Raw genomic sequence first — 15,886 nt, forward strand, 5'->3', positions numbered from 1 at the left:
CCCAGGGGCCCCGCGACTCCCCCTCCCGCCATCCGGTTCCCGGCGGGAGAACCGCCAGGAACTGGATGGCGGGAGGGGGAGTCGGAATCCCCATGCCGGCGCAGCATGCTGCGCCGGCTTGGAGGATTCCTTTGGGGCAGCGGGAAACCGGCGGGAGACCGCCGGTTTCCCTTCTCTGACCGCGGCTGAGCCGCCGCGGTCAGAATGCCCCGCGGGGCACCGCCGGCCTGTCGGCGGTGCCACCGCGTCCCACGGCCCTGGCGGACTTGTTCCGCCAGGGTCGTAATGACCCCCTAAGTCTGCCTTGTCTCCAAAAAGACGGGTGCCATCAAAGGTCTGTTGGATATCCCTTGAAAAATGAGATGTCCTCAACTAGACATGTAGCCTCAAGGCCACTGTTGTTGCAATCGATCTACCTAGATAGTCGGTCATGTCCAGTCCACATCGAATGGTGAACTTAGCCGCATGTCTCCTATCAGCAACGGCTTGAGAGACGCTAGCCTCGGCCTCCTCTGGGATCTGCGCAGAACTTGCACGACCATATCCCACAAAGAGTGGGTATAGTGCCCCAAAGCGCATGCGGTGTTCACAGACCGCAACGCCAGACTGGAGGAAGAAAACATCTTCTTCCCAAGTTGGTCCAGTCTCTTTGATTCCCTATCCAGCGGAGTGGAAGGGAATGCGCCAGATGACGAGGATGCCTGATGACAAGGCCCTCAGGCTTGGGGTGTTGGGTAAAAGGCGGCAAGCGATTGTCCTGTTCACAGGACCCCCTGTGCTGGGTCTCACCAAGTACCCAGAAGGACATCAGTGAAGGCTTCATTGAAGGGGAGGAGAGGCTCTGAGGTGGAAGCCCTAGGTTAAAACACCTCTGTCAGAAGATTTGTCGTGACCGCTACAGTGGACAGCTCTAAGATAAGGACCTCAGCCGCCCTACTGACCACCATAGAATAAGAGGTTCCCTCCGCCGTAGCCACAGTAAGAGGAGAAAGCATGCCAGCATCTGGAGAAGTGTCCAGACCACTAGCCTCGCCCAATTGCTGTGCCCAGTCCAAATCGGGGTTATCTAGCTGGTATTCTAAAGGGTCGAGCATCTCCTCCAATCCTTCCTTATATTTGTAACCAGTGTAATAAGGGTCCGAATCCAACCTGGGGTGAGAAGGCCCCATCAAAGTCAGAAGCGGGGTCGGCCGACACCGTTTCGGCTCCAGGTCATCAAGGATAAGGATCGGGTCTACGTGGATCGTGGGCACAACCTACGCCAGGAGCGTCGACAACCTAGCCTGCGCCGGGGAAAGTCGCGATGGTATGACCGATGTCAGCATGGATCTGGTGGTGGATCTGGAGAGACCCTCAAGGGCCGAGGCCAAAGCCGCCGGCCCAGATCCTGAAGGGTCCTCATCCAAACCCCTGGGCCCTGAAGGCGCCGCAGAGGGGTCGGACTGTCCAAATATGAGGCTCATGGCCTCATAAAACTCTTTGGATTGGGCAGGGGTCGCCCCAGCTCCCATATACTTAGGGAGGCATGGATCAGACCCTGAAGTAGGCTCCGCAGATGGAGGCCTGGAGCATCGATGCTCCTCCCTCGTTGCATCGGCCGAGCAATGCAGTGAAGTCAAAGAACACCTGGACGTCTTCAACTTCTTCTTTTTCTTACCTGAATGACTTGAAGATTTTGATGACGACAAGTGTTGGTGACTCCAAGAATGGTCTTGAGACCTTCCTCTTGAGCGAGACCTTGAACGATGCAGAGTTGTATGCTGGGCGCCATGAGCTTTAGGGACCACTCCCTCAAAGCCTTGGGGTGCATGGCCCGGCACTCGGAGCATGCCTTCAAGTTGTGGTCGTGCTCCAGACACCACAGACCCCTTGCTGATCCGTCACCAACATCATACGGTGACAGGCTTCACAAGGCTTGAACCCGGTCTTTGGAGACATCCTAGATGCACCAAAGGTCACCACAAAGTCTCGACAAACGAGATGAATTCTGTCGAAAAATTACCAGAGTAGCTGTTCTCCGGATCAGTGTGTAGCGCAGAAAGAAAAGAACTAACGTCACTACGCTGAGGCGGTGCCTATATATGACCCCGACGTCATCACAGCAACCATGATGCCAATGATGGACGCAGAGCTTACAGATGCGACCTGATGGCACGCAAGGGTACTGCTTTAAAGAAGGTGGGTGCGTGGTATTTAACACTGAAAATTATATTTTGGTGGCACAGCTGCAGTGAGTTGCATAATGCATAGTGGATCTACCATCACAAGAAGTAACTGAACCCCAAGAACAATTGGGAAGTATCTTCCTAATGACCAAAATGTTTTCACCCTTATCTCAGCGGTGTAAGAATAATTAATTGGTAGAGTGGGCTAATTAGTGGTTGCATGAGTTGCAGAGAAAAACTAATAAAAGCACCATCATATGCCCCAATACTTCCATTGTGGTTCCAAGGATCCAAGTATTCTGTCAAAAAGCATGCTGCGCAGATGTAGGACCAATGCCGCCATCACAATTGTGGGAGACTTATTTGGTGGGAAGTCCTGCAACATTCTAAAGCTTGCAGCAACATTACTCAATTCCAGTTGACAAAGTGTAGTGTTTAATGCCTTAATCAAACTGCACTGGCATCTCCTCCACCCACACATGCAGTGCTTTAAACAGTATTAGACTGGGCACTACAAGAAAAGTTGTAACTAGAATTTATTTGGCCTTACTGTCAATGACCGTACCGAATGTTTAGCCCCTTAAAGTCATATGGGAAGCAGATATTACCAATAGTATGATTGATCAAGAATGGAAGAGTCCTGGCATACCCTAAGCTCCTTACAGTACATATCTAACTTCCTATAGACTTCATAAAGTGTACCCAATGATTAATGACAAATTTCCCTTTTGTTCAGCACACCAAGCAGACTTGATCCATGTGTTCAGCTCCTGCAATGTCAATAGACCACCCTGAGCTGCAGCCGAATAAATGAGTAACAACAGCAAATGGAATTTAGGAAACTCAAGCTGAGGCTTAAGAACTGGTTATATTGCCCCGCAAACGTTCCCTACTGACCAGTAGAGCAAATGCGATTATATATATCCCTACGAAGACACAAGTAAGCAGAAGGGAGACATATGTTGTGTGATGTCAGCAATGTACTCGTGTTGAGAGCTAGTATATGTACCTGGTGGAGGTAATTACATAAATTGCTATGTAGGAATGGTATAGTGGGTGCTTCCTAATGGCCTCGTTCTACACAATATAAATTTGATTTAGATTTGAGCTCCTGTGCAGATGCAGACTTTCCCCTTTGCTTCCAGATTGAATCATTTGTTTACACAATTGCTTCCTGTTATGGTCCAAAGCCGCACTCCTCATTGTGAGTGCTCTAATTGTTTGGCACGACGCCTGGCAAAAACTTGCCACGATTAACACAGACAGAAAGACAGAAGAAGAAACAAAAGAAAGACACAAAGTCAAAATATTTGGGCAAAACTCTGCAGTAATAAGCTAAGGATAGTCAGCAGTTCACATACCAACAGTTTATACAGTAATAATGCATTCACAAAATATGTTAGGAATTGAGCTTTTGGTTGGCAGAGGTATGCAACCTGTCCAAGCAGGAACTACAGTCCTGGTCAGGGACTAGTCTTTAGCTTCTATTGCTGTAAGAATTGTTGCTCCAAATATCGTAAGGATTGTGTTAAACGCAGAAACTATACCCCAGTAGGCAGTAACAGATTAGGGCTTTACCTCCTGACTGCGCTTTTGACGTTATTGACCGTAACTATACACAGAGGTATTGCAAACTGTAAGCACAAAGTTATAAGATGTTGTGGCATTTTATCTCTGTCTTTTCTTTTGATAGCTGCCTGTCTCGTCCTGGGCTGCATAATTTTCCCTGATGGGTGGGATTCAGACGAGGTGAAGCGGATGTGCGGGGAGAAAACAGACAAATACACCCTCGGCGCCTGTTCAATTCGTTGGGCATATATCCTGGCTATCATCGGAATCCTGGACGCCATGATCCTCTCGTTTTTGGCATTTGTGCTTGGAAACAGGCAAGACAGCTTGATGGCAGAAGAGCTCAAGCTAGAAAACAAAGGTAAGTGCGGTTCATAAACCAGATAAAACTCTATGTTGAAACACGTATTTGGGATATGACAGAGCGTGTGTGATTGCCAATTACGGACAATGTGTCAAATGATAGGTTAGAAATTCACAAATCAGAAATCCAAGAAATATAATAGTTTGCCCTCTTAAAGAGAAAAACTTCAATTGAGAGGATACATATATTTGTCTTACCTTATTGCTTCTCTTTATCTTTTTAGTAGAATGGTCATGTTTTGTCACTGGTCGACATTATTAATTCTGTCCTTTGCTCAGTGAACTATAATTTATGCCAAACATAAAATCATGACAACCAGAGTAAAAATGCATGGAGTATGATACGTGCAGGTATGTTAAATCTGTATTTCTCTGTAAACCAGCCCTTCTTGATAGAGCTCTGACTAAGTATCATCAAAAAAACTCTAGTAGCAATACCATAGATAGATGACCATAAAACCCAGCAAGTAACATGCAAGTGTTTGAATTTAATACCCTATCATGTTCTATATGCTAGAATGTGGACATAATTAATTACTTAAAAACATATTCAAGTATCACCTGTCATTTGATAGTAATAAAGGTTAAATGTTGTTAATCTGATCCTGATTCGTCTGAGTGCTTATAGGTGAATGCTTTAAACCTCCAGTTACTCAAATTCACCAAAGAGGAATGCTGCTTAGAGAGTATCCGATGTTCATCAATTGTGTTAAGGTTTGCAAGGGACAAGAACAGGCTGATTTCTTAATCAAGATTCCATGTATGCTTCATTGGATCATTATGATATGTTTTATTACAAGTAAAAAAATAACATGAAGGGCAAAAAGTGCATTAATGGTTTCTAAGAGCAAGACATCAGGATTGGAGTTGACATTAACAAAGACATTATCATAAAAGCTTCCACAGTAATGGCCTGCTGCTCACTCCATAGAGCTTTTGTATTTTGGCCATTAATTACAGTAGCCCTGAGGCTCAGCGATATCAATCACTGAACAAATGTTATGTGGTTATGTTAAATTACTAGCTGAGTGCAAATCTATGCTACAACAGATGGTATGACATATGTAGCCCCCAGAGAAGAGGAAGCACTGAGACACATAAATGTAACATCTATACATTGCCGACACACGGTAGATGGATACTAAGATTGGTTGGCACATCATACACAAATAATACACTCAACTAAAACATAGCACTCTTGTGATGCTCATAGTTCTCCTGATCTTTCAGCCAGCCTATTTTTCATGACAAAGATACTGACATTTCAAAGCATACTGTTAGTTATTTTGACCCTCAGTTTTGGTACTTTGTGTCCCTCTTGATTTATTGTGTTTTCACCTACCACCACTCTGAAGTTGTGTGTTCACCTGAAATCTGGTTCCCTTTTTACCTTTACTTGACAGTGTGGCTCTATTTTTATCATGTAATCAATATGTAAATGTCTACCGCATTGCGCCTGATGCCATTAAAAGTACAACAATCAAAATATCCAGAAGGAAAAAATAAGTACCCAACTATCCAAGCGAAAACCTAAATTTTTCACTGAAAAATAATTTCTTTAATATTGTTAGAGTAATTTATCATAGTGTCAACGAATTACCTGTGCACCTAAAAAACTAATACACAGAATAAAATCGAAATATATACAATTCCATTAGATACAGAAAACAACCAACAATTCCATTTGGGCACCGTAATACATAAAGCATAGGCTGCTTAACCATCCAGTGGCAAGCAGTCACAATGTAAGGTAGTGACCGTAGTATAAGGAAAGTATTTGGCCTCAGTGTGAGAGACCCCAAACACTGAAGAGATGTCCGATACGGTCCGCAAATTATAAATCCAACAATTCAAATATTCCAATGGTCACTCCTTCGAAATAACAGTCGACGCGTTTCGGCCTTAAAGAATCCGGCCTCCTCAGGACAATGAAAACAGTGCCTGAATATACAACAACAGCAAATTACATAAAGCCATTGTGACACACAACCACTAAATACACTACCAGATGCAGACTAAACCACATCTGTTCACCATAAAAACCCAGTGCACATAAAACAGAAATGTATATAAAATAAGTGAAAACAATTATTAATAACCCAATTCATAAGACTGAATAGCAAAGAGAGCCCTATAAATTAGAAGTAGAGATGTAGAAGAACTGGACTCAAAACAGACCCAGAGATGTGGCAATAAAATTAATAATGAAAACAAAGTTAAAGCGCCCATAAAAGGCAATATAGACACTCAGCCATTGAAAAGGAGTTAATTAATCATCGTGTTGTAATGAATCTGAGAATAGACGGGGGCGTAGAGAGAGGGACTGACCTTAAAACAATAGACGCATAAATGCATCAATTGTAGAGTCGGTAGGAAATGAATCAAACCCGTGTGCTGCTGATTAAAGCACAAAAAACAATAAGAGACATTGCTGAGGGCTTCAAAATTTAGTCAAAAGACCAGAAGCTGGAAAAGCGCTAACGAACACAAGCGCATAATTAACAAAAGCACATACCTCTTGGTGAACCGCGACCCGGCTAACTACAAGCCCTGGAGGCAGCTTTTCGGCATGACGTGCTGACCAGGAGCGCGTATAAATAAACACAGATGCCGGAGGCAGAAACCTCTCACTACGTGTTCCAGTAATCCAAACAAAAGAGGTGACTTCAAAAAATGTCTCCCTCCATAGTATTAATGAGGCGGCCATTTTGAAATGTCAAACCAATAAGAAACTATATACCAAAACGAAAACCAATGAACCATATTTGACATGAAAAACAAAATAACATATTAAAACCCACAAAACCAACTTTTAAATGACGCAACTAATAAACATATTAAAACAAGCACAACAATAATAAGTGAAATAAATAATCCATAAAAATACATACACTCAAACAAAAGTACATAAAAGAAAAGTAAGAAAATACATTGAAAAACTAAATACGAATACAAAATCTAGACAAACTGCACATATATTATTAACACAAAACAATCCCACCAATCTCCATCCCAATGTGATATATATATATTTACAATATTCACAACTATTATAATAAATATATAATCTAGACAGACAGCTGCACATGTCATGAGCCCATTACTATACATATGACGAAAACAGTACCTGTCTCAAGTAATAGTTTGGGAGAAGAGTCTGACCAAAATTAGAAATCTTGTATCCTGTTAGATCAAAACACGCTTTTAGTGAGACAACCTGGGTTTACACCTGGTTGCACTGGCACATAGCAGACAACGTTGCCCACAAAAATACATGTCAATTTGTTAAGCAGCACTAAAACAAAATTAGCCCGCAAAATCCCAAATCAAATGTTGTAAAAAGGTTAAAAAAAAAAAATAGTAATAAAGACTACAAAGAAGTGGTTATAATTGTACTAAGGGAACTGGAGACATGTATTTCTAATATTTCCTAGTCAAAAAGTGTCAAACAACTGCGGAGCATCGATGGTTGCTGTTAACTGGGAAACTGATATGATTTCAAGGCAATCAAGTTTGATCAGGGGCAGGGTAAACGTGGCAGGTTGACCCAGTCACTAACTTTTACCTACTTTTTTTTTTTTTTTAAGATGTTTTTTATTGAGTCAAATACAAGAACATTAACTTAACATTGCCAGGACAGAGATATGCAGTTGTGAATATATATGCATGAGGAATATTGTACTTGTAAATGCATATTTAAACATGTACATGAATTAGGCATTTACAGCAATATAGTATCAAAGACTCCAAGTTTGAATAAAGAAAGAAGAAAGAGAGGGAGAGGGAGAAGAGGTTTAGGGATAGAAAAGGGAATCAAGTGATAGCCATGTGGAGAGAGAGGCAATAGGCATTAGTTACAGCGAATGTAAGATGAAATAAGTATATATAAGAAGAAAAACAGGAAATATATTGACATTTTTTAAAAAGGAGGAGAAAAATCCATTTCCTTCGCAGTGCGTGAGAGATAGTTACTTAATGGCAACCATAGCTGATGACGTTTGAAGAAAGTTCCTGTTGAATCAAGCTTGTAGCTGTCAAGTCTATGATGATAACATACAGAATTCCACCACTGTCTGAGAGTAATGTTCTCCGAAGATTTCCAGTTAGAAGTAATAATAGAGATTGCAATAGAAAGCAAAAGGTCCACCAATTTTCCAAGAGGCCTGAATGAACTCCAGATATCGTGTACGCCTCCCAAAAACAGTAATTCATATGACATTGGTAAGGAGATCTGCGCTATTGCTGAAATGCGAGACCATATTGAGGACCAAAAAGTAGATAGGGATGGACAGGAAAAAAACATGTGAATGTCAGCACCCTGCTGAGTGTGGCAGCGCCAACAATTGTCATTTTGTGCAAGTTTGAATTTGTAAAGGCGTACAGGAGTGTAGAAAAGTCTATTATAAAAAAAATATAGGGTCTGTGTGAGGCTTGCAGTGCGTGCAGTGGAATGTATCTTATACCATATTCTATCCCATAAGGAAGTTGGCCAAACAACACCAAGATCTGATTCCCACAATGTCGCAATAGGTGATTTGAGTCTAGGTGAAACAGACGTTCTTAAAAGTTTATAAATTCCAGCTGCCCTAGGATAATTAGAAGTTACAATCGGGTGTGGAGATGATGCAAGAGAAGAATGATTATGATGTATACGTTTATTGAGGGCCTCTTGGACTAGAGTAGAAAGAATGATATATTGGGATTTCATGTGAATAGGGAGATTATAAATTGCTGAGAGAGTAGTAAAAGGGATGATAGAGTCTTTATGATGTAATTGGGAAATGAGAAGAATACCTTTAGTCATCCAAGCCTTCCAACACAAGGTTTTACCTTGTTTCCTAAGCAAACTATTGTGCTAAATAGGACTGTTAAAGAATTGATTAATGGGGGTAAGATGCGAAATAAAAAAAGGTTTCAGTAAGTTGACTGAATGGGAGATAGTGCTGGGCAACCAGAATTTTGGGGGGTTAGACATAAATATAATGTGTTTATGGGAAAAGGGAGAAATAAATGTTTCTTCCAAAAAGAACTATAGCTTTTTAGGGGCATCATTGAGTGTAGATAAATGGGGATGTATTTGCTTAATGCCAAAAGATTTGTGATAAGTTATAAAGTCAGGGAAATTAACTCCACCTTGTACTTTAGGAAGTTTTAATTTTGACAGAGAGATTCTGGATTGTTTACCGTTCCACAGGAACTTGGATAGAATTTTATCAATTGAACTAAAAAATAGTTTAGGTATCTTAATAGGAAGCATCATAAAGAAGAAGTTAATGATAGGGAGAAGTATCATCTTAATGGTGTCCAAGCGGCCCCACCACGTGAGATATAACGGAGACCATTTCTGTGTGAGATCTACAAGCTTTGCAGATAGGATTTCTAAATTAGTCCTTAATGTATCCTTGAGAGTAGTGCAGTACCATACCCCCAGGCATTTAATCTTAGAAGAATTCCAAGATAATCCTGCATCAAGGAATACAGAGCCAGTGCAATGAGCATTAAGTGGTAAGACCACTGTTTTGTCTATATTACGTTTATAGCCAGATACATCAGAATATAAGTTGAGCTCATGCAGGAATGCAGGAAGAGAAGTGTCAGGGTGAGACATGAACAAAAGAATTTCATCAGCATATGCCATAAATTTGATGTGTGCATTATTAATTTGAAACCCCGTAAATGGTTCAGACGTTTTTAATTGGTATAGAAAAGGTTCGAGAGCCAAAATAAATAGTAAAGGAGATAATGGGCATCCCTGACGAGTACCCCTTTTAAGAGGGAAAAAAGGAGATCGGATACCGTTTGTTATAACCGAGGAACATGGTGAGGAATAAAGAATGGATATAAAATGTCGGAATTTAGTACCTAGTCCATGCCATTCCAATGCTTTCGACAAGAAACCCCAGTAGACCTTATCAAAGGCCTTTTCTGCATCCAATGATAAAGCTGCCAGAGGAATCTTAACTTTAGATGCCTTGTTAATAATATTTAAAAAAGTACGGGAATTATCTGCTACATTTCTATTAGGGATAAAACCAGATTGATGAGAATCAATAAGGTCAGGTATATATGGGAGTAAACGGAGAGCCAAAACTTTGGCATAGAGTTTACAATCAGTATTAATTAAAGATATGGGTCTATAATTTTTACAGTCAGTCGCATCCCGATCTTTTTTGGGAATAAGACAAATCATGGCCTCCGTAAATGAGCCAGATGCAGAACCTGACATTATAAAATGATTAAGTAATTGAAAGAGTTTGGGGAAAAGAGACTTAGCAAACTGAATAAAGAATTCTACTGTGAAGCCATCTGGGCCTGGAGCCTTACCCTTGGGGAGAGATTGTAAAGCTGTATATAGTTCGGTAAGTTGTAGGGGTTGGTCTAAAGATGAGAGGTCAATCTGCAATGGGTCCCTTGGTTTGAGATTAGAGAAATATTGGTTGAGAGATTCAACTGTTGGTATGTGTTCTGGAGTGTACAGGTCCTTATAGTAAGAAGCGAAACACAATGCTATATCTTTATCTCTAAAGTGTTTAACACCATTGTTATCTGTGATAAATTTAATAGTTGTTTTTTCTTTTCTTTGTTTCAAATATCGAGCTAGAAGAGAACCTGCTTTATTGTTACCACCGTAATATCTGGCATTTATTTTCAGGAGGGTGCTGCATGCTTGTTCAGTGGTATATTGGTTAAACTCCATTTTAGCTGAGACTAGTGCTTCAAGATGTGATTTACTAGTTTTCTGAGTATAGTATTCATGTTCTAGGGACTTTATATTTTCAAGGATGGAAGTTGATTTTTGTTGAGAAGACTTTTTTTTTGAGTGAGCGTAACTTATGATGAAACCCCTAGAGGCTGCTTTGAATGCATCCCACACAAAATGAAATGATAGTTGATCACTTTCGTTGATGTGAAAGTATTCTTCTACAAACTTACTGTAGGAAGCGATAAAAGTAGCATCTGAAAGTAGAGAGTTATTAAACCTCCATGAAGATGTTTTAGAACCATTAAGAAAAAGATCAAGGTCAGTAATCACAGGTGCGTGATCTGAGATCAAAATAGCACCGATTTCAGAGTTGACACTATGTTGCAATAAACCTTTACTCAGAAAGATATAATCAAGCCTGGAATGGGAATGGTGGGTAGGAGAATAAAAAGAGTATTCCAAGAAGTCGGGATTGCATACTCTCCAGGAATCAGAGAGAGAATGGTGTAAAATAAAGTTTTTAAAAGCTTTGTGGGAGGCATGTGGAATGAAACGTGACGTGGAACGTCTGTCCAAAAATGGATCGAGAATTTGGTTGCAGTCATCACCTATTAGTAAATTGTTTGAGGAATGTTCAGAGACAATATGTGAAAGATTCTTCCAAAAATTTGGATCTGGTTGTGTGGGGCCGTATATATTAAGGATAGTAAGAGAAATATTGTCAATTGTAAATGTAACAAGTACCCAGCGACCTTCTGTAACTTGATGCTGTGAAATTATGGTAGGTTTGAGAGATTTATGACAGAGTATAATTACCCCATTTTTGTTTGTGATGGAAGGGGAGTAGAAAATGTCCCCCACCCATTGTTTTTTAAGCTCAAGTGCCTCAGAGTTGTTGTGGTGAGTCTCTTGCAACAAAGCAATGTGGCATTTCAAACGAGCTAGGTGAGATAAGACACGCTGACATTTAATGGGGTGTTTAAGCCCCTTAACATTCCAAGTAACAGTTCTAAGTTGCATAACAAGAAGTATTAATAAACAACTGCTGTAACAATGAAAAAACTAGGCATATCAATTTTGCAAAAGCAAAGAAATGAGGAAGAAACAAGATAGTAAAGAAAAAGAAAAGGAGGAAGATGACCTCCAGAAGTTGTATATACATGGATGTGGCAATACAGGGACTAAAGTCCACGAAAGCTAAAAAAAAACAAGATAGAAAGTGAATACCCCGAAAGGTAGAGGGACAGCGGAGAACCTGAAAAGACAGGCAAGAGTGGCTTCAGCACAAGAAAAGTGATATTAGATATTAAAACATATGAAGGCGAGTTTCATGGAAAAAAAACAAACATACAAACGAAAAATGTACCATTCAGGAGACCAAATAACGTATTAACTATAGTAAAGGACTGTGACATGAAAAACAATAAAAATCAAAGCTTAACAGTGGAACGTGTAGGAGAACAGTTTGGATGGTGAGAAAGGGATACGGTTGGGAAAGGAACATGAGGATTGCACAAAGAACACTATCTAAAAAAAAAAAATATATATATATATATACACATACATACATACATATATATACACATATATATACATAAGAAAATAAGAAGATGCAGAGATGGAAAACCATGGATATAAATATTAAACATAACCATTACTATTAAACTGTCCAGAAAAAAAAAAGAAAAAAAAGGACATTAAAGACAAATTAAATGATATCTTCAAGTAATTGCAGATGCTCCTAGTTCCATTCCTTCTGTTTTGTGTTGGTTAATAAACGTTTGTAGTGCTGAAGGTTCCTCAAACGAGTAAGATTTGTCCTTGAATGTAATTTTGAAAAGGCATGGGTGAAGAAGACCATACCGAATATTTAAGGATTTGAGTTGTGGACGCAAGTCCAAAAACTGTTTGCGACGTGCAGCTGTAGCAGGAGAGAAGTCTTGTGTGAAAAATACTTTATGACCTGACCATACCAAAGAGCCCATCTTTTTGGCTTCCGAGAGTATTTGCATCAAGTCAGTAAATTGGAGAAAGAGAATAATAATTCCTCTAGGATGTGCACGAGGGCCAGTTGAAGTCTGTGGACCTAAACGATGTGCCCGTTGGATAGAGAGGGGAGAGGTAGGAGGCAAGCGAAGAATTGAAGGTATTGCTTTTTGAAGGAATGCAATCATGTTGGAGCCTTCAGAACCGTCTGGAATCCCATAAAGGCGAAGATTATTTCTCCTATTTCTAAGCTTTCAGTAAGCCTTTTAAGTTGAGCTATGTCTTTAGAGATCTGAGGATTGACAGTGTTACAATCTTCAAGGCTACTGACTCTCTGTTCCAGAGTACAAATTTGTTGTTCGTGTTGGGACCATTGCTCCTCAATACGTTGCAGAGGCATTAGTGTCCATCATAAAGGGCTTTAGTGCACGCAATTCCTCCATGACATCATCTAGAGTAAGATGTTTAGGTGATTTTGAGGGAGAATCAAGGTCTTTTTTTGGGCGCTTGACGGAGGAGGTGTTAGATGTTTTTTTCGCAACTGCGCCAGCAGCATGAGATGAAGAGGCGTCGTCCTTTAAAAAGACTGCAGCACTATCCTTTGTTAAAGTTGATGGTAGAGAAGATTTAGTTATATGTGTGCGCACCACTCGAAGAGGATTATTAGACTTGGAGAAAGATGATGACTGGCAACTCTGAGAATTATGTCGTCTCCCCATAAAAGCCAGCAGCAATTTGGTAATGGGAAGCCAGCAATGTGAGGTGTTGATGAAATTATATTACAATGAGAAGCTGCTGCCAGAAGTTTCCAACAACATAGCAAAATATAATAAAAAAATATATAAATAGAAAATCCTACATTATTCTTTCATAACAGGCATGACAGAATACCACAAGAGCAAAGCATTTTACTGCACATAGTCAAACAATTGGTGACTAGTTTTAAGGGAACCTTCTGAAAAGGAAAAAATAAATAATAATAATAATCTCCTCCGTCAAAGGAAAGCATTTACCATGTTATGAAGAGCAATTTGAAAGAGCTCCTTGACAAGAGCTGCCAGTGAATACTGAAAGTTGAAAACCTCAGCTAAATGTGTTTGAAGAGAGAGAGGTCAAAAGTTCAGCTGGCTGTCAGAAGGTAATAAATATTCCATTGCAGAGGAAATCAGATTTGTAGAATCACATCCAGGCAAGCAGTTAAAAGTCAAATAGAAACATTTCTGTGAAAGTTTAGGTTTGTTCAGAGGCTTACAGAGTGAAACACAAATGACACAGATAAATAATTACCTCAGGCCCTCACATGAAGTCTCTGAAATGACTTCAAAACTCCATGTCTCTGTAAGATAAAGGCATATTTATGCAGCGGCAGTGCTCTGGTGCTCAAAAATGCTGAAGAAATTAATAATTTTTGATGTGAAAACATCTCCTTCTTTCCAGGAAGTGCTGAAGCCTCACAGAGCTCTAAGGAGCAGCGGCCATCTTGCGTGACCTCCAGCCACGCCCCACTAATTTTACCTTCTGAATTAGGCATTTTTATGGAAGCTCAGCTCCTCCAATTGGGAAAGGCAGGACTCAGTAGCTGGTAAGATCCAATTTTTGTGGCCCCTATGAAAGCCTTAAGTTTTGGTACTAAAAGCACCAAGTGGGACAAACCTAAACAATTTAGCTACTAAAGAGCTGCAATGGCCGACCAAATATCATGCTTATAAAGTCACTTGTGTCTGGTCTAGGTCTACACTGTAGCCCACGTGTCACCAAGCCTGTATTCCACAATTGCTTTTTCCATGGAATTGTATTGAGGCACTATCTAAACGTTAGGCATGCCAGTTGGCGCTAGCCATTCTTTTGACATGTTTGAGGGGTTAGATCACATGCACTCAGGGCTGTCTAACAGGTTCTAAGTGTCCCTAAGTTAAAATGCCATTGTACCCAGTCAGATGAGTATGGGGAAGACATGCTCTTACACATTTCTCTCTTGACCTCAGGCAGTGCCTTCCTGCTTTGGCGTAGGTCCCACCTGAAGGCCCTTTCCATTTCACAAAGGGCAGTTTATGGTATTATCTCAACATACAGTGAATGCATCTCAGTAGAACACTATGCTCTAAGTTGAAGTGAACATTGTTTAGGGCTTTGTTACAAGTATTGGGGTCTGAGAACCGCTACACTCACGTTGACCGTCGGATCACCGCAACTTTGACGATCCGACCGCCTGATTACAACCCGAGCGTGCTGTCTCCACCGGGAACATGGTTCCCGACGCCATGACGGGCAGTCAGGCTTGTAACCAGCCAGGGCGGTGCTGAACTCAGCGCCACCTCGATGATTACAACCCCCTGTCTGCCAGTTTTATCATGGCTAATACTATAGTCAGTAAACACATTGACTATTACAACTGAGTGCAATTAGTAACCAAAATATTACACTGTCTGACAAACACAACTGATCTTCGTATGGCTAGCTGGCAATATAGGAATTAAAATTGGACAATACATAGTACATGAATGGTAATATTTTCAAAGTTAATTTTATTTTACATTTGGAGCCATTTCAAAATTCACACTGTAACAAATGTTTTGACACATTGTTTAGACAAAGACTTAGGGCCTGATTTAGGTATTGGCAGAGGGGAATACTCCATCACAAACCTTACGGATATCTCGTCTGTCTGCGAGTGCGCCACGAGATCCAAACCTTTATTAATACTATATAATGGATCCTGCGCTAGAGGACGACGGATCGAATCGACATAGGTTTGAGGGGATGTCACCAATGGGAATTGTGGGAACCAACAAATCAATAACAAGTCAACAATATTCAATATTATAAAGCTTCAGTCAATAATCACACCAGTTTTGTTACAAGAATACATACATTTATTTCCCTATATTTACAATGCTAAGGTCACAAAGATAACTCTCAACTACAAATGAAAAGCATATGGAATCAACAGCGGCTCATTGAAACGCCGTATGTATCTCAATTTGATTAATACAGTTAAACAAATTATTTCTAAAAGAATCACACTTATTAATAATACAAAAACCGGTAATGATGGTACAGAATACATAAGTTCAGCTTCAAATGAATTCAAACCAGATCA

At 40.4% G+C, this 15,886-nt stretch overlaps 1 protein-coding gene across 2 annotated transcripts in view; it reads left to right on the forward strand.

The window, feature by feature from the left end:
• The window catches only part of LHFPL3 (LHFPL tetraspan subfamily member 3), a 651,952-nt gene that overhangs the window by 432,633 nt on the left and 203,433 nt on the right, over positions 1-15,886 (forward strand). For both annotated transcript variants that reach the window (XM_069229643.1, XM_069229644.1), the window contains exon 2: positions 3,859-4,095. In XM_069229643.1, coding sequence (XP_069085744.1) covers positions 3,859-4,095 — 237 coding nt within the window. The remainder of the gene's footprint in view (positions 1-3,858; positions 4,096-15,886) is intronic.

This window comes from Pleurodeles waltl, chromosome 4_1, assembly GCF_031143425.1.
Source record: "Pleurodeles waltl isolate 20211129_DDA chromosome 4_1, aPleWal1.hap1.20221129, whole genome shotgun sequence".
Lineage (NCBI taxonomy): Eukaryota > Metazoa > Chordata > Amphibia > Caudata > Salamandridae > Pleurodeles > Pleurodeles waltl.